At 40.0% G+C, this 25,452-nt stretch overlaps 1 protein-coding gene across 2 annotated transcripts in view; it reads left to right on the forward strand.

Moving 5' to 3' along the window:
• The window catches only part of PLD5 (phospholipase D family member 5), a 406,064-nt gene extending 387,648 nt beyond the window's left edge, over positions 1-18,416 (forward strand). For both annotated transcript variants that reach the window (XM_041726811.1, XM_041726818.1), the window contains 2 exons: positions 3,577-3,691; positions 11,707-18,416. In XM_041726811.1, the coding sequence (XP_041582745.1) occupies positions 3,577-3,691; positions 11,707-11,963 (372 nt within the window). In that variant the 3' untranslated portion in view covers positions 11,964-18,416. The remainder of the gene's footprint in view (positions 1-3,576; positions 3,692-11,706) is intronic.
• The last annotated feature ends 7,036 nt before the right edge of the window (positions 18,417-25,452 follow it).

The following is a 25,452-nucleotide window of genomic DNA, read 5'->3' on the forward strand; positions in this document are numbered from 1 at the left end:
TACAACTAGCATTGCTACATGATATGTAGGAGAGTTGTTAAGATAAATCCTAAGAGTTCTCATCACAAGGAGAAATCTTTTTCTTTATTCTTTTCTTCTTTTCTTTTTATTTTATCTATATGAGAAGATAATGTTAGCTGGATGTATTGTCACAATATGTAAACTAAACCATGATGCTATACAACTTAAATTTACACAGTGATAGATGTCAATTACTCCTCAATATAATGAGGGGGAGGGGGGAAGCCTATGATTACCACGATGGATCTATTTTCCACTCCAAATTTGCAAATGAATGTGATAACTAGGATTTGGATCTGGGCACCAAAGTGGGTTTGGAATCAGATTATCAGGTATTAGAGGAAATATTGGTATGATCCCAGAAATCCAAGCAGGGACCCAAGAGAATAGAGTCAGTTTGTGTTCTACTTTTCCATTGACAAGAGAATGCTTGTTTCAGCTCAGGGTTAGGGTTTTCCAGATAACTGAAGTGGCATATGGGGTAGCATGGAAAATCAAGTGAAGCATTGTATTCCTGATGTATAACAGGATGCTGGCACAAAGCATTCAAAACATATGTGTTTGATGGATGGATGGATGAAATCAAAAAAGAGGGAGCTGATGAAGAGTGTTCAGGAAAGATCTGTGAACCACTGAGTGGAGGGAGCAGGGAGCATGGTGGATGTGGAATCATTTTAGCCATTTTCCCTAACGAAGGTGTGCTGGAAAAGGGTCAAGAATCTTCCAGGTGAGGTCATTCACTCAGAATTCAGTATGCTTGCAGTTAGAGGAGCACCGCTGTTAGACTTACCAGGTATAGCAGTGTTCTAAAATACAGGTTTGGTTATGATTTAGATATGACAATGCCAACAGATTAGGAGATGACAGCCATTGGGGAAAGACAGTTTGTTTTATTCACAGATCTAAAGAGAAGGGAGCTTGAGGAAAAGTCCAGGGTCATCCTAGAGACAGAAGTGAGGGAAGCATGAACAAGGACTTTTGTTTGGTTTACGAGGTCAAGGAAGAGGTAAGGCAGGGTAAGCCCTCTTAGGATTGGCAAGTTTGAATTATTTTGGTGGGCTCTTGGGCCCAGGGGCTTTCCCTAGTTGCCTGATATGATTAGGGCAAGTGTATAGTGGTCCAGAGTGTGAAACCATAAAGGAGGTATTTCAGAGTATGGGCCATGGGTTGGGTTTACATATGAGAAGTGTCCTCATGGGCAAGTTATTTGCTATCTCCAGGAATTAGCCAGCCCTTGGAAGGGCAGTGCCTCCAGGCTCAGCAGGGCCCAGATGTCAAAGCATCAGAACACATAATAAGAAGCCATGACTAATAGAAGCAGAAGCAGAAGCAAAGGGGAGAATGTCTGGAGCCTACCGCACATGGTGCATTTGCTCCCACCTCTTCTTGAAGGCATTGTCAGTTGAAATCTCTGTCATGAAATACTAAGTGCTTTCATTTAAGACTTGCAAGAGATTATAAGAAGAGTAGAATCCATCCTTTAATTCTCTATTTACTCAGCTCTATCTTTTCAAACACTCAGGGTCATATTACTTGAATAAACCAAACATTAATAATAGTTCAGTGTTGGACATTTCATGACACAGAGCTTCTAGTTCTCACTGAAATCAGACCACGCATTTCTAAGTATCAAGATAAACCTCGATGGGAGCACAGCTTGTGGTCCCAACATCTAGAACACAGATGAGTGAGGAGCTTTCCCAAGACAAGTGGGCATAGGAACTTTTGCATGAAGCATGTCTTCTGGAGCCTGGGAGCAAGGCAGGGAATCTCTTCAGAGAAGCTGGCACCCACAGCCCTGACTTCAGAGAAGTTGGCACCCACAGCCCTGTCCCTGAGGAGAAACTTGGGAAAGAGACTGCACTCACAAAGTTGGCCCTGTCAGCAGCTAGACTTCTTTTTTTATATATATATAAATTCATAAATCCCTTTTGAACAATCTTTGCTGTCACATACAGCACATTAGTGTCTTATAGTGTCAGTGATACAGTATGATTTCTTCTACCATTTTTGTCTCCCAGACAAAGCTCTTCCCCTCTTTGGGGCCATCTTCAACTTTCTAAAGCAGATGGGTCTCTGGAGAACCTCACGCAGTGATGCTATCCCCAACTTAAATGAGGGTATATATTTTATTCTTTTTCACATCCATCTTGATTCCACAATAATATTTTCCTCAAAATTATTTGACTGCTCTTACCGGGTGGCAGGCAGCCTCATATCACAGGGTCTCCCAGATATAGAACTATGACTTGAAAGTATTCACAGATAATCAAGAGTCCACAAAATGTGGCTATCTATGAACTCTCCAAATGACACAGACTTTGCAGGAGACAGGAACTGAGAAGGGGGACAAAGACAGCATGGCCTAACATCATGGTAATATGTCCCCAGGTAATACCTTCCTCTGCGATGTGCAATGGACAATTCTTGGGTGATAGATTTTGGCCTGCGCACCATTGACCTTAAGGGGTCTGCAAAAAAATCAGAATAGAATTTTCAGGGTTGCCAGGGACCTTGGTGATCACACCTAGTTTATCATTCCTTTCCCTCAGATGAAAGGGAAGACCAGCCCTCACTATCTCCCCAAGCCAAACTTGAACATTTATAGTTTTAAAACTGTAAATGATGTCTCCATTTCTAGATGGCATCTCATTTTTCTCTCTGCCTTTTCTACCCTTCAATCACACATGATCCCACAGCCATAAGATAGTTAAGATATAAGATAATCATAAGATAATCATTCCAGAAAGATTCCACACAGTTCTGGGTATGTTTAGCATTTTCCAACGTGGAGGAGACTCAAGACCTCATCACCTTTGATGGTGTGTCATCCTGTGAGCTCTATCACAGTTCAGGCTTCGTCTGAGCAGTTACCAGTTCCAACAGATTCTGGAAGCACCAGCTCACCTACCTCCTCTGTCAGCTCCTTCTATTAACCCCTACAGCCCAGGCCTAATCTGCTTTTGGGGTCACATTAAAGTTGGAATTCAAGATTCCTGGTCTGCAGTGGTGGGTTTTTTTTACTTGCTTATTAGAAGAGCTTGTAGACCTAGGTGTTGAGATGGAAAGCATCTGTTCCCTTGGCAAAATCTCTTTTGACCTTTGCAAATCCCCAGCTGAATCAGCTAGTCATTGGCATGGACCTTGCTGCTTTTTATAATGCATGCAACACAGAGGAATATTCATTCAATTCATTGGCATGCGTGACAGAAAGCACCTCAAATGCCAGTGCACCCCAATGAATGAGACAATGAAAATTAAAAAACCTTTGGCCCTCACCCTGTTGAAAGAATGAATTTTGTGTTCATTTTACAGCTTAAAAGTGTTAATTATAGACCTAGTTGAGCATGCTAATTATCTCTCTTGTTGCCATATAGATTTGAGAACAAAAAAAATAGCTTCATCTACATGAAGTAACAAGATTGGGGCTTTAATAACCCAGAATGAGGTTGGCTGTGGATATTTGGATAAGAAACCCTTTTGGGCTCTTGAACAAAACCCAAAATGTTCCCTATTCACCTGCTTTCTTAATTTATTTATTGTTGTGTCTTACAGAAATTTTTCGATCTGGAAAGAGAGAATGTTTGCGCTACAAAAGAACAAAAGGACCACAGCTTCCCTAAATTAAATCGCAATAAGTACATGGTGACAGATGGCGCAGCTTATATTGGTAGGTATCAGGGCTGTCAGACTCCTAGAGGATCATGCAGGTCAGTGACAGTCCAGGTCCTACTGTGTTCTTTCATACACAGTATAACCTGGGGGCCTTGGAGGAAACAGGATAGGGAAGTCAAACAACTCCTTGAACTGAACATCTCCTCTAGAGCTTGGCTCAAGTAGGAGGACACCATAGGAGATGTTTCTAATAAGTGTTTTCAGAAATTCTTTGGTCCACTTGCCTAATGTTATAGATGAGGAGGTGAAGGGCTCATCAGAGGCGAGTCTCAGGGCTCAGTCAGCTAAGCCTCTGCCTTGGGGTCAGGTCACAATCTCAGGATCCTGGGATAAACCTGGCATCAGGCTCCGTGTTCAGCAGGGAGTCTACTTGTCCCTCTCTGTCTACCTCTCACTCCCCTGCTTGTGCTGTCTCTCTCACTCTCGCTCTCTCAAATAAATTTAAAAAAAAAAAAAAAAAAGGTGAGTCCTGGGAGTTGAATGAGCACAGTGCCCCCCCCTCCCCCGCCATACCACAGCCAGCCTGTTGTGAATCACAGAAGGCCAACATGGTGGCAACTCAGCACCAGAAAGAGCACTGCCTGGGCAACCATCTCACCTCTGTCATTTTATAAATGTCTACCCTTGGAGAGTTTACTTAAGCTCTCTAAACCTCAATTTCCTCATCTGTAAGATGGGGCTAATAATTGTTTCAACTTCGTTGGGTGAAATTTAAGTGGAATATATGCAAGGTACCTTGCACAATTAAAACCCCTGACACACAATAATACCATATTCATGTTAGCTGTTGTTTTTAAGGTAATAATGCTCCAGATGCAGAGATCACATCTACTGGTGAAATTATTTGCTAATATGTCAGATCTGTTCTCCTTTCTTATGGTGTACATGAGTCCAGGGTAATCCCTTAACTCATACTATCAATGGCAGAGCAGAAATTATTATCTATAAAAGAAGGTACATAAACTACAGAACAGCAGTGTGGCTATTACAATGTACAGATGAAGTGGCAGTCTTTCAAAGCAGGAAAAAAAAAGTGTGTGCAATGATGGAGCATGGAATATGTTTTTTCCCCCTCCAATTCAGTGAGTGAGTAAATTATGCCCTTTTTGCTTTGTAATGCACTTTATCTTATTTGAATTTCTAAGGCACCTCGCCAATATGGAGGGTGGATTTTATCACCTGCAGCTTAAAAATAAGGAAACATGGACCATAAGAGTGGAAATGACTTAAACACACAAACATGAAGAGGAAGAGGGAGACCTAGAATCCATGGTACCCAGACCCCACACCCTCACCCCACCACCTGGAACCAGAAAGAGACACTGCCATCAGAGAGCTAGTTACTCCATCCTGGCTCCATGGAAAGCTGTTCTTTTTCCATTTTGAATAGCTACATATCATATTAGAAAATAGAATATCGGATTTTTTAAATGTATATTCTTCAAGTTGTCTTAGAATATGAGAATGTTATTTTACTCATGTTGTCCCTCTCAGTGGCTTAAAATGTCATTCTTTGAACTTTCTCATATTCATTAGCTTATGGAGAGTAGAATGAAATTAGCTCCTCTTTAATCATGTGCCAAAAACAAACTCAAAATCATTTCATCAAAACTTGGAACTTTGGGCTCAATAATTGAGAAATACATGTATGGGTCAGGTTTCAGGCACAGTTGGGTTTAGGAACTCAGATCTGGATGTTTTACGTGGGATTTACTTAAAGCAAAGTGTCATGTGTACATGGAGCAGTTGTATGGTGCCTATATCTAAAAGCTTTTTTAATGAATTAAATAAGTGTTTTGGAGTCACAAAAACTTCTATTTGAATTCAAGCATTGACCCTTATAAGCTGAAAGATGATGGAAAGTCATGTGACCTCTCTGAGTCTTTGTGTACCTCTGTTTTCTTATCTGTAAAATGGGAATAAAAACATCCACCCTTTGGTAGTAGTTGGAGGATTAAATGAGATAATATATGGAAAGCTCCAAACACTGGCTCTCATCTGTCTCAATACTTAGTAAATATGGATTCCTGGCGCTCTCTCTTTTCCTTCCCATATAGTACGTTTTTAAAATAGACTTTAATTTTTTAGAGCAGTTAGGCTCACAGCAAAACTGAGCAGAAAAAATTCTCACAATCCTCTGCTCCTTTACACACATACACACAACCTGCCCCATTATCAAACTCCCCAACCAAAGCGATATATTTCTTATGACTGGTGAACCTATGCTGATACATCAGTATCACCAAAAGTCCATTGTTTACATTAGGGGGTCACTCTTGATATTACATCCTATGGGTCCTGACAAATGTATAATGATTTGAATGTACCATTATGGTATCATAAAGAGTCATTTCATTGTTCTACCAATCCTCTGTGCTCCACCTATTCATCCTTCCCTCCCTGCTAATTCCTGGCAACCACTGATCTTTTTACTGTTTCCATAGTTTGGGCTTTTCCAAGATATCCTACAGTTGCAATTATATAGTGTATATCCTTTTCAGATTGGCTTCTTTCACTTAGCAATATGCATTTAAGCTTCTTCTGTATCTTCTGATGGCTTGATAGCTCATTTCTTTTTAGGACAGAATAATACTCCAATGTATGGATGGACCACAGTTTGTTTTATCCATTCACCTTCAGGATATCTTGGTTGCTTCCAAGTTTTGGAAATTATGAGTAAAGCTTCTATAAACACCCACATGCAAGTTTTTGTGTGGACATATTTTCAAACCTACTGGGTTTGAAATCACACAAAGAGAGTGATTGCTGGATCATATGATAAGACTATGTTTAGTTTGATGAGAAACTGCCAAGCTGCCTTCCAAACTGGCTCTACCATTTTGAGTTCCCACCAGCAGTGAATGAGAGTTCCTGTTGCTCAATATCCTTGCCAGCATTTGGTGTTGTCAATGTTCCAGATTTTGGCCATTCTGATAGGTATGTAGTGCTGCCTCATTATTGTTTTAATCTGCATTTCCCTGATAATATGATATGGAGCATCTCTCTATATGCCTATTTGCCATCTGAATGTCTTCTTTTTTTAAGATTTTTTTAAAGATTTTTTATTTATATATTCATGACAGACACAGAGAGAGAGAGAGAGAGGCAGAGACACAGGCAGAGGGAGTAGCAGGCTCCAAGCAGGGAGCCCAACATGGGACTTGATCCCAGGTCTCCAGGATCACGGCCTGGGCCGAAGGTGGCGCCAAACCACTGAGCCACCCAGGCTGCCCTTTTCTTAAGATTTTTAAAATTTATTTATTCATGAGAGACAGAGAGAGAGACAGAGAGAGAGAAAGAGAGGCAGACACATAGGCAGAGGGAGAAGCAGGTTCCATGCAGGAAGCCCGATGCAGGACTCAATCCTGGGACTCCAGGATCATGCCCTGAGCCAAAGGCAGATGCTCAACTGCTGAGCCACCCAGGTGTCCCTGAATATATTCTTTGATGAAGTGTTTTTGGCCCATTTTTTAACCAGGTTTTTCATTTTCTTATTGTTCAGGTTTACGAGTTCTTTGTATATTCTGGATAGCAGTCTTCTATCAAATATGTCTTTTGCAAATATTTTCTCCCAGCCTGTGGTTTATCTCTTCATTCTTTGACAGTGTCTTTCACAGAATAAACATTTTAAATTCTAACAAAATCAATGATTCCTTTCCTGGGTCATGCCTTTGGTGTTGTGTCTAAAAAGTCATCACCAACCCCAACTTTAACTGGATTTTATTATTTATTATTTTCTAGGCATTTACATTTAGGTCTATGATCTATTTAGATTTAATTTTTGTAAAAGGTGTAGGGTCTGTGTCTAGATTGACTTTTGGGCAGGTGGATGTCCAATTATACCACTCTTGAAAAGACTAGTTTTGCTCCCCTGTATTGCCTTTGCCCCTCTTGAGATCAGTTGACTGTATTTATGTGGGTCTATTTCTGGCTCTCTATTATAATGCATTTTAAATGAGTTCATTTTACACACAGCATTTCAGCAAAACATTAATTCCCCAGAGTGAAGCATAGTTCTTATATAAAAATATTTAAAGAGCATCCAGAGGGAAAATTCATTGATAATTTAAATAATTATCAGCATGTTCTGGAAATCTCTTAAGTCGTCACTCAGACACCTGCTGAGAATGCTGAATTAAGAAAAATCTACACTAGACCTTGCATGGAATTATAGCTCATTAAATCTTCACAAGACTTACAGAAGATCCCCCAAACAGTATCATCTGTCTAATTTTGAATACTCTGGAGTCCATTTGAATCTGGCTTGGCAAATTTGTCCAGAAGATGGTTTGAATTGTTTGAGGGCTGACAAGGGGGTGGTAGGTTAATTGGAGGCACTCAGAAGGCTCACTGAGACACATATATCTTCCCAGTGAGCTTGTGTGTAACCTCACCATGGTTCCTGGGGATGGCACCACATTCTCCTGCCACCTAGACCTAAACATGAATTCGGAAAACTGAAATGGCAGTCTCAGTACCAGGTGGAACAAACACAATTGAGAAAACCCTGAAGCGAGTACATTATTCCGAAGTTGAGCCAACCCATGAGAAAGTAAAAGGTGGAAAAATATAATCACACTGGTGGAGGAATGACTCTGTCGGCCTAGTGCTATAATTCCTGAGAAGAACCTAATTAAAGCTTTGGAGAATCAAAGATACAGTATCTTGGCTCCATCCACTGTATTGAAGGGAAAACTGAATCTCACAGAATAAGGCTCCAAAATCTGGTCACTTCTCTCCCCTTATCTTTCCCTCTCCTCACACTGACTCCAAAGCGTATTTCCATGTCTGTGTCCTTTAGGGAGTGTGGTCTACAGAAGAGTGGAGGTGTGGCCTGATGCTCCAGTCCTGGTGGCTGATGCTGAAGTCTTGGGGAAAATGCACAGTTGGTACCATGCAGGTCTTTAGGATCAGAGGTGACATGGAACAGAAGTTAAGCATGGGCTGTGGGGTCCAACCTGACTGAAAATCAGCTCTGATATATTTTCACTCCTGTCTTGGACAAGTTACCTAAACTTTCTGTGCCAAAATTTCCCCTTCAGTATAATGGAGTATTATCACCTCATAGGATTGTGGTGAATATTGAATGAGATAATGTAATGAAATAATTCACTGCCTGGCATTCAGCTGTAGGAACGAGAATTTAGTGTCTTATCCACAGGTCCTTGAAAGGTGTACAAGAACACAGGAGTCTCCTGTTGATGGGATGACTCAGAAGTGCTACCTGCCAGTGGGCTCCAAAATAATTCTTAACTTGCAGTAGCTATTACTCCCCAGTTTAAGAAGTCCAAGCCTGGGGATCCCTGGGTGGCGCAGCGGTTTGGCGCCTGCCTTTGGCCCGGGGCGCGATCCTGGAGACCCGGGATCGAATCCCACATCGGGCTCCCGGTGCATGGAGCCTGCTTCTCCCTCTGCCTGTGTCTCTGCTTCTCTCTCTCTCACTGTGTGCCTATCATAAATAAATAAAATTAAAAAAAAAAAAAAAAAGAAGTCCAAGCCTGCATGTACCTGGCACTGAGCATTGCACAAAGCTGCAGCCTCTGAGCATGGCTATGTGTCTGAGAGCACGTGATCAGAAGCATAGCACTGGCAAAGAGACTCCAATGCAATATCACGAACCATTTTGTGGACAGTTCACTCACTTCTAGCAGTAAAATTCATCCAAAGTTATGTCTATCATGAAGCCATCAGGGGTATCAGTGTGGTGTTTGGGGACATGACGGGAGACAGTATGAAATGGAGGACAGAGAGAGAGGAGTTCATTCTCTATGCTAATAATATTTGATTGAGGGACTTGGTATTAGACCCTGAGGAATAAACTCAAGGAGTACAATGAGAGACAAGGAACCACTTGCACTATTCCAGGTCATGCTGTATAGAAAGGGAAGTTGATACGTGTGTGGGCTCCAGAGAGCAGAGGAGGGCCCAAGGATGAGCACTGTGAAGCTCTCTGTGGATGTTTTTCCCCCCCGCACAGATGGAGCAGGGCCTTAGGTCAAGGATGTGTCTTATTCAGCAAATATTCCCACAGTGACGGCTGAAGAGCTGCTGAGGGACTGGAAATCAAGCTCTACACTTAAAAAGCCTTCGGTTTTCTTTATGAAACCAGCTCTGAACCAAAGAGGAGCTCCCAAAATGGGGAGCTTAGGCCAGACCCAGGCAGGTGGTAACTTATGAAATCATTTTGTCAGTCTGGATGCGGCTAAATCTTTTTTAGTAAGAACACTGCTTCATTTATGGTATTATAGGTAGTTCGTCGAGACCTGGGTCTACTCTCGGTCAAACCTGTTCACCTCTTTGAGCCTCTGGCTTCTCATCTGTGAAGTGGGTGTAAATCCTGCCAACCATGAGAGATAATGGATACAAATGCCAAGCCTAGCACTTTGCTTGTAGTAGGCATTTAATAAAGGACAGTTTCTCTCCCCACTAACACCCTTATATCCCAACTTTATCCCTAACTCTTCCCTCTCAGGCTTCAAGATCCTGATCATATGTTTGTCCACAGCCCTTTATAGGTGTGGCTCTCTAATTCCCTAATTGATAAGTTTCTGCACTTTTCTCATTATGCAACAAAATGCTTTCCTGACTCATCCAGCCAGAGTTAGAAACTCTTTTTCCCTTGCCCTCCGGCATTGTATGCATACATCTCTTGGTATTGTAATCATGGTATTTCCTTCCTGGACTCCTTGGAGTCAGGGACTGTCATTTTCTGGTGTAGATCATGGCCCCATATACCTACCTAGTAGATGTTAGACACTCAGTAAATGTGCATTAAATGAAGGACAAAAAGATCAAAGAAATATATGGTACTGAACCATTCTGAGAAGAAACTTTGTTCTTCCACTAGGACATTCTTCCCAATGGATGCCAAGATAGGAGATTTGTGTGGGACTTTGGGGTAGTCTCTCTTTTTACCTACTCCTGCCTTGAAGATGGGCTACTCGTGAGTGACATGCAGTTAGCCCCTTCTGGGACAGATTCCAGCCTTTACTACCTGCTAGGGCTGAACTGTGTCCCCCCAAAATTCGTGGGTTAGAAGTCCTTACTCCCAGTACCTGAGAATATGACCCTATTTGGAGTCAAGGTCTATTCAGAGGTAATCAAGTTAGAATGAGGTCATCAGTGTGAGCTCTGATCCAATCTGACTGGTGCCCTTATAAACACGGGGAATTTGGATACAGAGACAGACATGCATAGAGGGAAGAGCATGTGAAGAGACACAGGGAGAAGCTGACCAGGGGAATGGCCTGGAACAGATTCCCCATTTCTGCCCTCAGAACGAACTAACCCTGCCAATACATGGATTTTGGACTTCTAGCCTCCAGAACCATGAGACAATAGATTTCTCTTATTTAAGCCACTCAGTCTGTGGGACTTTGTTACAACAGTCCTAACAAACCAATACACTACCTAACACCAAGCAGCTGTTCTGGGGAGCCTAGTATCATAGAACTGCCTTGATTTCTGGGCCAAGGAGCCAGATCCTGGAACTGAGAGATGACTTACAGCCCAAGCAAGGAAAGGTTGGTGTATTCAGATAAGAACTGATCCTCCTTCTCTGATTTCAGCCTTTTCTTTGATATGCAGTCTTGTAAGCATTGTAACTAGAATCCCTCCCTCATTTGTACATATGAATCAGACGTTGTCTCTTTGAGAAGGTAGTAATTGTTCACAGGATTTTTAAGTGTACCCCTATATATTTTAAATGTTGCTGTTTTTAGTGTGTCTTGTGAATGTCAATAAGAAATAACATTTACCAAAAAAACCCATCAGATTCCTTGTTTTGAGTTTCAAGTTGAGCAAAGCTGAAGAAAATGCCAAAATAATATGCAAATATTAATATGCCATATGTAAGCCCTCTTGGAATTTTTTTTTCCTGAGCTGTCAACACAATTCAATCTCCCTGTCATTTTATTTTTTTTAATGGAGTCTGCTCGGTGTTTCATTAAATGGGGACTATTCCCCCATGGATTTTAACTCGGCACCATTCTCTCCTTTGTTTGTTTGCAGGCAATTTTGACTGGGTAGGGAATGATTTTACCCAGAACGCTGGCACAGGCCTTGTTATCAACCAAGCAGATGTGAGGAACAACAGGAGCATCATCAAGCAGCTTAAAGATGTGTTTGAGAGGGACTGGTACTCCCCCTATGCCAGGACCTTGCAGCCTACCAAACAGCCCAACTGCTCCAGCCTGTTCAGACTCAAACCCCCCAACAACAAAACTGCCACGTACAGCGCCAGCGCGAAGGACCCCGCCAGCGTATAACATGAAGGAAAAACTGACAGGACAGCTTGTCTTTCCTATTTATATATAAAGGACTTGAGGAGAGAAAAACAATTTAATATGTCTTTTTTAGGGAAAAAGCACACTTAACAAAAAATATTCTCCGAACGCCCTGTAATATCTTATCTCACAGTATCTTAGCGGCGTGTACACTCAGTTTAGGACTTTTGTATTTGTTACTCCTGACAGAGAATGTCATTTCAGCTTGGAAGTTAGTTTTTATGTTTGCATACAAATTTTAAGACTTTGATGCCTCTTCCTTCCTAGTTTTAGAACTTTTCCTGCCAACTCACCTGGTTGGTTCTTAACAAAGCTTAGCATGAGGTAAACGCTTTCACACCCTTCTGAGAACTGCTTCTTAGAGAGGTGAGTAAGGCTTTCACCGCAGCCAAGGGACTGATCAAGCCAAGTATTTACCCCGTAAACCGTCTCCAAGACCTCTGCAGTCCTCTGAGCATGAACAGCTGACATCTCATGCCAACCTCAGCACTCTTGAAAACCACCCTTTTACCTCCTTGCTCATTATCTCTGGATACCGTACCTTTTACTTGGTACCATTTTCTCTTCTCAGAGAATGTTCTTTTTTAGCATCAGCATCCCTCTGTTCACCTCCATGCTAATTCTAAGTATGGTGACGTCTTTTGAAAATATATGAATTCCTCAGAATGGATTACAAGTGGAAATAGCAGTCTTTAATTTTCACCATTCAACTGCATTTCCCCCTCAAATTAATAGTTTAAAACCACAGCCAGCAATATGTATCTTTTCTCTCAAGCTCAGAAAAATTAGGTAGCTACCTGCAAATATCCAGCAAGCTATAGGTCTGCATTATGAGAATAAAGTAGTTTTTCACATTTTTGTTTAGCTTATGGTATTATAAAGGAAAGATCTCTATGCATCTGTGGATTTTAATTTCTTTAGAATCATTCATTATGCTGTTAAGGGTATGCCAGCAAACCTTTATAGAGCTATTTAATATACCAAATGCTTTTCAGAGAAATGCAATTTAAATACTGTGCTTAACATATTTTACTAAGAAACAAAAAATATTGGATTATTGTTCTATAATGTCGTTGTGTGTTGCTGTTTTATATCTATACAATACATAACCCTATATTAACGGAGACCGTTGCCACCCTAGAAACAGGCATGGCCTCCTTAGAGCCCAGAGCAGGAGGCCATCAGGATGCCAGTCTTTAGGTTGCTCCTGACCCCCTCGGGCCTGGAATAGAGTCCTGCACTCTTTGGCCTCGGGTTTCTATTGGTAATGTAGGGACAGTAATTCTCACCTACCTCGCGTAGATGTTGTCACGGTAGGAAATATTTATAACTTGTTTTGAAATCAAAAGAACCTATATAAATGCTAAGCATTGTGATGTATAATCTTTTTCTTGAACTAATCTTTGTGGTATCCTGAAATAATCAATACCAGGTTCTTCCAGAGAACCTACAAGGGAAAACAAATGCACAGCTTCCAGCTGCAAATGTGGGTGAACACAGTAACTCAGAAACCGTGTTAGAGATCAGGATTGTCATCATTTTGATGGAACATTTCGTTGGGTCACTTTGACATAGTAACATCCATATAAAATGAGACATTGTGCCAGGAATTGTTCTTTAGGACCAGCATAAATATGTGTTTTCAGAGCAAGGAAAAGCAATCTCAATTATAATTTTTTACATCTAGAGACTTATTTCTACTCTGCCAAGCCGAGTGATGGAAGAAGCTATGAATCTCATCCAGTGGGTCTGACTTGTGTAGAAAGGCCATTGTTGGTCAGCTAGCAGTCACATAGCTTCTTTCTTGCTGCTTCCAAGATCGGCTTTACTGGATATATGGCCCATCAGTGAAGACAGCAGGAAGGATTGGGAGATTCCTAATGGAATTATTCACCAACACTGGCCAGGCCCTGAGACTCTAAATATTTACCATATCCCTAGTCCTTATTTGAGTAGGGGGGTGTTTCTGTCAATCATTTCAGTAAGGGTTGCTTTGGAAATGATTTTAAAAAGAAAGAAAACAAAAGAACAAGCAAAGAGTAGGTGTGGAGACAAACAAACATACCAAGTTCAATCCTGGGCAAAGAAGAGCAACCAGGGCTAGGTTTGAAAGGACGTCTGAAGGGGAGAGCACTGTTGTCTCCTGGACTGTATGTCACAGCCATGGGAGAGGCATTGGCTTGGTGTAATGGGGCCCCTTTCACTGTCTCTTGCTTTTGCATGTGATAGGAGAGAACTGTGTCCTCTATCAAATGATGGCCTTTAGCAGTTCGCTTTGAGCCCATCAATAAGGTGGCACCAGGAACTGTGTCCCAGGACTTCGTGCCACCAGCACCACCAGCAGCAGAGCCCTCCCTGACCCAGCGACCCACCTCTTCAGCCAGGCCACTGACTTCAGGGGGCAATGCTGGCCTCCAGATAGCCAGGAAAACAGCCCCCCACAGAGAGTGTCTTAAATGGCCCAGGTCTCCTAAGAGAGCATTTAATTCGGCAGACCTTTCTTTTGCATTTGGATGCTTTATCTACTCCTCTAGGAGTGGCCTTCCTCTTTTCTGACTCTGTGTCTTTGCTACATAGACGAACAACTTCCATTCCCCCTTGAATTATTTGCCAAGAGAGATAAAAGGCAAAATAAAAACAATTTGAGATAATCCAATGATGTCCTTGTGAGAAATTAGGAGCAAGAGGCTAACTGCTAACTTCCACTGTTTTCTCCATAAATATTCCAGGAGTTATTTCCCAAAGGGGAATATGAAAATGAATGCAAACACAATTCAAGACCATAGTTTAGATTTCTGTGCCACTTACATTAACCTAGTGCCTTATTTATTCTCAAACATTGATTTTTAAATGGTGATTCACTCTACGAGAATACTTCTGCTTACTGTGGGGTCCAGTAAGACCTTCTGATGGGCCGTCCAGTCAAAAACATGCATGAAACAGCTTTTGTGTAGCCTGCTGTCCTCCCAAGCCACATAGCACTGAGCACCCCCAAATCAAGTCATTGACACACACTGTCAAACATTAACACTGTTGGCCCCCTCTGCACTGCACTGCCACTGGCCACCAGTGTATCAGCTAAGTAAATCACAGCTTATCAAGCCACCGGAGAGGAAGTGGAACGTTCTGGATGATATCCATGCTCTCTGAATGCCATGCTTTGGATACCTGACAATGATAGAAGCGAGGCACATGTCCCCACTGTCTTTAAAGGACCTCGAAAAGAGATGTTCATGGATTTCCACAGTGACGTGGTACATAGCATGAAAACTTGTGTCTAAAAGTCAAAGCAGACCCAGTAAAAGAAACAAAAGAGCTGTGGAAAACTGTACATCAGTGTAGCTCTGGGCACCTTTCTCTATGCAGGCTGTTCCTGTGCTCTGGTGTGTCTCACTGCTGAACTGGTTCTCAGTGAGATGGGTCTGATCACATTGTTGGTTGATCTTACCCTTTAAAAACTGTGTTTTGTTACTGCAGTTACTGATTTGTTCAAAGTGCCTCGCTGAACCTGGGACCGACAGAAGCTCATTTCCCACCAGCCTGTGGCTATTCTCAAGTGACTTTGATTCATTCTGTTTGTTTTTAGAAGATTTTATTGAACTAAATTCCAGGGGAAAACAAAATAAAGAGACTATAAGAATTTCTTGATAAGATCAGACCCAGGGTCCGTCTGTCTCAGGAATTCTATCCCAGAATCTGCCTTTTTTTCATATGTATAATCACTTGTGTGAGTTTCTCTGTCCAAAATTCATTCTATTATCTTTAACATTTAAGGGTTGTAAAGAGCTGCCTTCACTTGCAATGGGACAATTCTCTTCTGAAATGATAGACACTTTGCTATTGGTTGTTCAGATGCAGTCCCTAATGAACAGCCCCATACATTGTGGACAAATGTTCGATTCTTTGGATTTCTGTACTTACTCTCAATGACTGGTGCACTTTATTATAAGCTTTTTGAAGGGGGAAATTCATATAATAATGTCCATTTGGCCTACAGTAGATTGGATAAATGAACCCATATTCAGCATTTTTCCACTTGCTGTGATTTAGCTTTTTCTTTTTCTTTTATATGCTGGTAACCAAATAGCTATTCATCATTTTTACCTTATTGATTTAAATTGCTGGAGACATTTTAATAGCCCTGAAGTCAACTCCAGTTCATTGCCTGCCTTTCCTGTTTGAGAGACTTCCCATCCAGTGGCTGAATTATGAAGATACTGCTTATTATGGTGACTAGATAGGCATTCTTCAGAAGCTTCTTGAAATAGCAAAAACTGATTTTTTAAAAATTTTTGACCCATCAGCAATCTTGTACTTACAGAGTTCTAAAAAAGGTCACTGATCACTTCTGCTTCTTTTGGCAATTCCCTGAAAAGAAATGAGAGATTTAATAGGCTATTCCGCATTTTCTTCTGTTACGTTCAACTACTAAACTCTGACTCTGTTACAAAGGATATCTTGGATTTTTCATGTTTCTTTATGTAAACAGGATAAAGTTGTACCTGGACATATCTATACTATTAACCTTAAGATCCCTAAATAAATTGGTATGACAAAGGGCTGAATTTGGGGGCATCATTAAAATTCTCAAACCTTTCATATAACCAAATGCTCGATTTTTTCAAAAGTAAACATTATATGGTTTTTTTGTTCCGTGAAGTGAGGCATTTATTTTTCTCTTCAGCTTCCAGACCATACACTCTGGCTCAGTGACAGAAAAGGAGTATGAGCTCAGCTGCCTCACGCACTTACCCACCACATTCTATTATGCCCAGGCTTCAACCTATAATCAAATACACCTGGTGTCTACTCAACAGACTCAAATTGAATCTCAGATCTAGAGGATTCCTTGAAAGCCATCCAAATCAACCACTCCAAATGTACAAATTCCCTTCCTATTTGGCCACTCAGAAGTTGAGGACCTCCTCGAGCCACCACATCAGGAGTGGTGACTACAGTCCCTTTCTACAAGACCCACACAGAGTGCAGTTTTGGTGATTTGCTAGAGTAACTTGGATTTGAGACATCTTTTCTCTGAAAGAATGTCCATGATGGGTACCCTTTTTATACAGGGATGAAATCTGAAGAGGCATACTTTTTTAAAAGCTGTCATTTGAGAGCTTAACAAAGGCTTAACAAAGCCAATTTGATTAATCTACAGTAGTCAATTATAATTTGATTTTATCAGCTGCTTCTGAATCCTGGAATTTCAGGTTTAAAAAAAATTGGCCTAACAATCTAATAAGAGACAATGGTGTGCAAGGAGTCCAATTAAATTATAGTAAGGGCAAAGATTATCTATGATTTATTTTTATTTCATAGAATAATTAGGAAAAAAATTTCTCCTTTTACAAAGTGGATATCTGGCTAGCAAACCCATTCCTTCTGGCCCCAGACATGTTAAAAAAAATTATTAATTCCTTTATGGACTCTACTATCTTCCATGGGTGAAAAAAATCTTAGGAATGGTTGAGAAATACTGAGATCCTTGTAAGACACAAACATGGACAAATCTGGTTTCTAATTTAAAGTTTCCCAACATAAGTACACAACAGATCTTGGGAATACAACCTCAACTTCCAGGATTAAAAATATTGAAATTATCTGTGACTTTCCAGTATTATGGAGGAAGATCTTTAAAGACATCTCAGAACATATGACCCAACAACATTCATGTGATTCAGAGCTTAATCTACAATTTCACTTATTTTTGCTTAGAAGTGGAAATTACCAACTTCTTTAGAAAGTACATGTTACTCAAGGCAACATTCTCCCCCCAAAAAATGTAGTAAGAGAATGGCAACACCATAGTTTCAGGGAAGTTATGGCATTGATAGAGCACTTTGGAAATCTTCCATAAGAAAGTGTCACTGAGAAACAAAAGGTCTTTTGTCCCCAGGAGTAAAGCTGTGTATTATTATCCATACTTCCTGGCTGGTTCTATAGTTTTCCTAGAGACCACATCCATATCTCCTACATGAGCAGAAAAACGTTTCTGTCACATGAACACTCCCCACTGGCCACAGCCAACTGTACCATGACTCAAAGAAACTCAGTTATGGGTGAGAGGGTGGCCTAGGAAGAAAGATGAATCCAGCAGTTGTGTTCTTGTTGGATGGCATCTGACCCCACCATCCAGAGCCCTCCTTTATAAGGACTCTGAATATGAGATATAGAAAGGAAATGGGCAGTAGTAAGAGCAGCCAAAATAGAAAGGAGTGAAGTCACTCTAATGATGCAACCTTAGAGCAGTAACAGCACACTTCTGCAGGTGAGACACCCAGTGTTCTTATTGACTCACCCCATCTGCTTTTAGGTTACTGGAGTAAGGATTGATCCCTGAATGATAAGGCTGGACTTTGTGATTACTGGGTTGTTTTCTTATCTTTCATATTTTCTTGTGTATCAACACAAATAAACTCACATTAATTGAGATAACCTGACTGTGTGTCTGTTCCTTACATCCAGAGGGGCCTAACACACTTCTCAAAGTTACAGCTATTCCCAGGAGAATATCCTGAGGAGGTAGCAAAAGTGATGTAGCAACCATGTCTTAATTAGACACGGACCCACACTAGCCATCTCCACAGTAAATCACCTGGATCCACTCTGCAAATGTGAACATCGAATCAGTTGTTGCCAAATATGCTGGACTCATCAAGATGAACGAAAGCCACTGAGTACACAGATGAAAAATCCATTCAGGAGATGACTACTCCATAGACACGGTGACTGTTGGAACTAAGAGAAAAATTAATCTTGAAGCCCAAATCCATCTTCGTTTTTAAACTATATGAGGAAAATGAGGCATAGAACACATACTGAGTTAAGCAGAGGCAGATGTGTTATAAATTTAGAAATTGTTTTTAAATACATATTCTGATTGACTTAATAAATGCAAAAATTGCTAATAATATGGTGAATACTTGGAGCAAGTGGATAGCTTACAGGAAGATTGGTGGAAGATGAAAGTTACACTGTCCCAAGCAGTCTAAAGAGGGAAGACAGGTCTTCATGTTGCCATGAGGGACCAGAGAAAGTGGGGCAGTCAAGGCATAGTTAGCCTGGCATCTTTCCCTACTAAAGTCAGGTAGGGATTGGTAATATCAGAAGGTCAACAGTTTTTGTGTTCCATTTCATATGGAAACCTGTTGTGGACACCAATTCAAAAGTGGAAAGAATGCCACAAAAACTACCATTTCATTTATGGGTTGAAAATAAAGTTCTTATTTTGAATCTTGTCACTCAGCCAGTCAGTTTGTCATCATGTATGTGAAAAGGATGCATGAGGTAGACCATTTAAGTCTAAGATCTGCTGACAGTTAAATCTTGCTAATTTAATATTTTCATGTAATTAGGGTAGGCTAATCATGTCACACCAGCATGATGCTCAGTTGTACATGTCAGTTCAGATGGGTGATAGCCCCCAGGTATTCAGTAAACATTAACCAAGGGGTTGTTGGGAAGATATTTTGTAGATATGATTAAAGTCGATCATCAGTTTAAGTAAGGAAGATTGCTTTAGATAATCTAACTAGGCCTGATTCATTCAGGTGAAGGGCCATAGGAGCAGAATTAAAGACATCCTGATGAGGAAGAAATCCTACCTGTGGACTGTAGCACCAGCTTATGCCTGGGTTTCTGTCTACTTGTTCCACAGCCTGCGCTGAGGATTTCAGACTTGCCTAGCCAGCCCACAAAAGATAACCCAGTCCTCTCTCTTTCTCTTTCCCTCCACCTTTTTATGTGTTTGTGCCCTACTTGCCTGACTGATGAAGCATAGTAATAAGCAATCCCAAAATCTTAGTGGCTTAAAACCACAAGGTGTTTTTTTTTAATTTGAGTATAGTTGACACACAATGTTACATTAGTTTCAGGTGTGCAACTTAGTAATTTGACAAGGTTATAAGTTATGCTATGTTTACCATAATATAGCTACCATCTGTCCCTTTACACCTATCACCTTATACCTGTTAGAATGGCTAAAATCCAGTAGACAAGAAACAACAAGCATTAGTAAGAATGTGGAGAAAAAGAAACCCTTGTGCACTGTTGGTGGGAATGCAAACTGGTGCAGCCATTGTGAAAAACAGTATGGAGGCTCCTCAAAAAATAGAAATACCATATGACCCAACAATTCCACTATTGGATATTTGCCCACAGAAAATAAAAACACTAACTCTTTAAAAACTCATTAATTCAAAAAGATAGGGCAGCCTGGGTGGCTCAGCGGTTTAGCACTGCCTTCAGTCCAGGGCCTGATCCTGGGGACCCAGGATTGAGTCCCACGTTGGGCTCCCTGCATGGAGCCTGCTTCTCCCCCTGCCTGTGTCTCTGCCTCTCTCTCTCTCTCTCTCTCTCTCTCTCTCTCTCTCTCCTCTCTGTGTCTCTTATGAATAAATAAATAAAATCTTTAAAAAAAGATATATGCATTCCTATGTTTATTGCAGCATTATTTATAATAGCCAAGACATGGAAGCAACCTAAATATTCCCCCATGAATAGATAAGGAAAATGTGGTGTGTATATGCATGATGGAATATTACACAACCATAAAAAAGGATGAGATTGTGCTATTTGAGAAATTCAGTTCTACCGGCATTTCTGAAATGGTGGAGAATCCAAAATATTTAGTGAATAGTGTGAATGACTAACATAGTTAATTAGAATAACACAAACTTATCAATGAGCTTTTCAGGGATCCCTGGGTGGCGCAGCGGTTTGGCGCCTGCCTTTGGCCCAGGGCGCGATCCTGGAGACCCGGGATCGAATCCCACATCGGGCTCCCGGTGCATGGAGCCTGCTTCTCCCTCTGCCTGTGTCTCTGCCTCTCTCTCTCTCTCTCTGTGACTATCATAAATAAATAAAAATTTAAAAAAAAATTGTTTAAAAAAAAATGAGCTTTTCATTTACAATGAGGACAAATTTATGAAGATAAAAAGTAAGGAATGCTTCAGAATATGAAGAATATAAGAATTTTAGGATCAGAATGACTCCGTAACTAAGGATGAATGGAAACAGTACTGGATACGTTAACCTTTGGTATTGATAAACGTTAAAAAAAAAAAAAAGCCACACTCTTAATACCTGGCTCAGCGATGTCAAACAGCTGACTTATTGCTTAGGCAAAAGCAATCATAGACACAAGGGGTTCAAATTGCTTTCTTTAATGTGGCCATGTGTTCTAGATATCTGTTTAGGTGAAATTCATTGTCTGCAAACATCTAAGATAACAGGTAAATAAGAGCAGAACTAAAGAGAAATGTGTTCTCAGCTGAGCTTTGTGTGTCCAAAGTTTTCTGACACAAGTCAGTCTGTCTTTGAATTTCATGTGCTCATCTCTTGATGTGTGTGTGGTAATTCCCTTTACTGTGTAGGCTTGCTGCTCACTAATCTCTGTCTCATTTTCTTCATGAAATAAAACCATCTATTTTTTAAATACATGTTTCCCTCCTCTTTTAAACAAATAATGGTCCTCTAATTTACATATTACCAATTTTTCTTAAAATTTTATCCCAGGAGACAAAGGGGCCTTTCAACTGGATGTCATATATTCCCTAAAAACTTATACTTTACATTCATCTGGGTTTTAAGAATTAAAAATTTAATGAATGTATTTGTTTTGTGTGTGAAACAACATGGGAGAATCATTCAAAGTAACTAACATTTCTGAGCACCAATTCTCTGCAGTAACAGAGTTGATGCTATGGAACAGACAACAATGAATGTCTCTGTCTTCAACAGAGCTTATAATCCAGTATGGGAAGCAAACACAAACACGGGATCCCTCCAGTTGGAGCAAGTAATTCTTTAACATTTTCCTACCGTGATCTGGCCCATCTCATCAGTAGAAGTGTAGTTAAAAACAATCTAATCCAGAGAAATATTTCCCTGAGTCTCAGTAAAAGGTAGGACAGTCAGGGGGCATGAAGTGTGTCAAAGCTGACCCCCCTAACTTACTTGGACACACTCCTCTCCAGCTGGGTGTCCCCCACAACCATCTCACTTGCCTCCACTGTCATGAGCCCTGGCACACTAGGGGTTATGTGGTAGGAGCAGTCCACCCTAGATTGCAGACAGACATCCTTTTTTATTGAATTTTAAAACAAAGAATAATGAAAATCATGTGCTTTATACGTGATAATCACTATTAGCAATTCTAAACAATATCAATGACAACATTTTTGTCGATCTATCAAAAATTTTTTGATCTAAATTAACCAAATGACTACATATAAGGGGACAGTTCTTACTGCCCTGCCCTTGGTATATATACCATATATATATATAAATATTCATGAGTAACAATCTTTCAATTTCTGGTAAAGGGTAAAAATAATTAGCATTAATTGCCACCAATCCCAAGCAGAATCTGTGTTTATTCATCAGTTCAACAAATATCTAATAATCCTGTATTGTATTCCAAGTTCTTTGTTGAGTGCTAGCCACACCAAGATGAATAAGATAATTTCTCCTCTCAGAGACTTCAGTTTAGAAAAAAAAAAAAAAAAAAAAACGAAAAATTGAAATGCTATATTTGAAACTTAAAGAATATTTTGCTTCCTGCTATGATTGAATAGGTGGAACTGATCAATCTATTTGCAGAAAACACCTAGAGGGACACCAGGGTAGCTCAGTAGTTGAGATCTGCCTTCCGCTCAGGGTGTGATCTGGGAGTTTTGGGATCGAGTCCCACATTGGACTCCCTGCAGGGAGCCTGCTTCTCCCTCTATGTCTCTGCCTTTTCTCTGCATCTCTCATGAATAAATAAATAAATAAATAAATCTTAAAAAAAAAAACTAGAAATCTAGAAATGCTAGATAAAGATTGAATACCACATTTGTTTGAATGCATCAAAGACAGGGAGGGAGAAAAATTACATTGTCAAAATCTGAGAGACAAAACTGAGAGAAGTGAGGTAAGAATTTGCAGCCACTTGTCCTCAGAGGTATCTGCTAATTCCAAAAGCACAGATGTTGCTTTTGGACAGATACTGAGCAGAATTTTGGACTCAAGGACTAGAAATACAATACTGGAAACCAGATCCACTAAGCAAGATGGGCCCTTATAAGCCCTAGGCTTACAGTTGGGATTCTGAAGAGTAGTAGAGTTGAACTGGAAATAGTCCAGCCCTATCAGCAGGGCTTCCAGTGGTCTCTGCCTCTGAAGTCAGATAGTTTGGAATTGGTAATGCTTCCAGCTTAGCCACCTGCATTTTTAAAACCAATGAAAGATATGAGCCCATAGTTTAAAAAAATCATGAACCCCAAGCAAGATGAATACAAAGAAAACCACTCCTAGGCACATCATAGTAAAACAGCTAACTACTAACAACAATGAAATTAAACGGATTTTTAAGAACACGCGTTACCTTCAGAAAAGTAGCAGTATAAATGATGGCTGAGCACTCAATGGACAACAGAACCCCGCAAACAGGAGAATGAGTAATAACTTCAGGATGCTGAAATAACTGCCTATGGCAATAGAATTCTTTACACAAGAAAAATATTCTCAAGTCTGGTTTTTGGTTTGCCTTTCTGCCTCTTTTTTTTTTTCCTTTGCTCATTTGTTTCATTTCTTAAATTCCACAATTGAGTGAAATCATATAGTATTTGTCTTTCTCTGAATTATTTTGCTCAGCACTATACTCTCTAGTTCCACCTATGTTGTTGCAAATGGCAAGATTTCATTTGTTTTTATGGCTTAATAATATTCCATTGTGTATACATTCCATTTCTTATTTATCCATTCATCTATCTATCAATGAACACTTTGGCTGCTTCTATAGGTTGGCTATTGTGAATAATACTGCCATAAACACAGGGCTGCATGTGTCTTTTCAATTTATGGGTTTTGTATTCTTTGGGTAAATACCCAAATCCAAGTGTGATTCTTGGATTGTAGGGTAGTTGTATTATTCATTTTTTGATGAACCTTCATACTGTTTTCCACAGTGTCTGTACCAACAGTGCACGAGGGTTTCTATTTCTCCACATGTTCACCAACATTGTTTTTTGTGTTGTTGATTTTGGCCATTCTGACAGGTGTGAGGTGATATATCATTATAGTTTTGATTTGCATTTCCCTGATAAGTGATGTTGAGCATCTTTTCATGTGTCTGCTGGCCATCTGGATGTCTTCTTTAGAAAAATGCCTGTTCTTGTCATCTGCATATTTTTAATTGGATTATTTGGTTTTTGAGTGTTGAGTTGTATCAGTTCTTTGTATATTCTGGATACTAACCTTTTACCAGATACATAATTTACAAATATCTTCTTTCATTCATCTGGTTGCCTTTAAGTTTTGTTGAGCATTTGCTGTGCAGAAACTTTTTATTTTTATGTACTTTCAATAGTTTATTTTTGTTTTACTTCCCTTCCCTCAGGAGATCTACCTAGGAAAATGTTGCTATGTCCAACATCAGAGATGTTACTACACATGCTCTCTTCAAGGACTTTTACGGTTTCAGGTCTCATATTAAGGTCTCTAATCCATTTTGAGTTTATTTTTGTGTATGGTGAAAGAAAATGGTCCAGTTTCATTCTTTTGCATGTTGCTGTCCAGTTTTTTTCAGTACCATTTGTTGAAGATACTGTCTTTTCCCCATTGTATGTTTGTTCCACCTTTGTCAAGGATTAATTGACCATATAATTGTGGGGGCTTTTTCTGTGTTTTCTGTTGTATTCTCGATCTATGTGTCTAGTTTTGTCCCAGTATTATACTGTTTTAAGTAGTACTGCTTTGTAATATAACTTGAAATTTCATAATTACCTTAATTATAGACAGAATGAAAACCCTATTCCATTTAAAAGATAACATTTGCCTGATTGGATTAAAATCTATCTTTAAGGGACACCTGGGTGGCTCAGTGATTGAGGGTCTGCCTTGGGCTCAGGGTGTGATCCCGGGGTCCTGAGATCAAGTCCCACATTGGGCTCCCTGTAGGGAGCCTGCTTCTCCCTCTGCCTGTGTCTCTGCCTCTCTCTGTATGTCTCTCATGGATAAATAAATAAATTTTTTAAAAAATCTATCTTTAAGAAGATTTTCCTTATATAGAAGGACACAGAGTTACTGACAAAAGATAGAAAAATAATATATGTGCAAATGCCATGTTGATATCAGATAAAGGTACATTAAACAGTACTAAAGATAAAGATTGATATTTCATATTTCATAGTTCTGAGAGATCACATTCACCAAAAAGACATAAAAGTTCTCATGTTAGTGTATCTACAACATAGCCTCAAAAATATATATATAAAGCAAAAATTGACAGAAAAAAAGGAGAACTGGCAAATCTATAATCATCAAGGGAGATTTTTAAATACCTATTAGTAATTGATAGAACTAGATAAAATATTGTAACAACATGGAAGGTTTGGTGAAGATTTGGAAGATTAACAAAGTTGGCTGAATGACCTGTGTTACATACTGCACCAGTGACTGGAGGGTACACGTTCTTCTCTGGTGG

Source organism: Vulpes lagopus, chromosome 1 (assembly GCF_018345385.1).
Source record: "Vulpes lagopus strain Blue_001 chromosome 1, ASM1834538v1, whole genome shotgun sequence".
NCBI classification, from domain to species: domain Eukaryota; kingdom Metazoa; phylum Chordata; class Mammalia; order Carnivora; family Canidae; genus Vulpes; species Vulpes lagopus.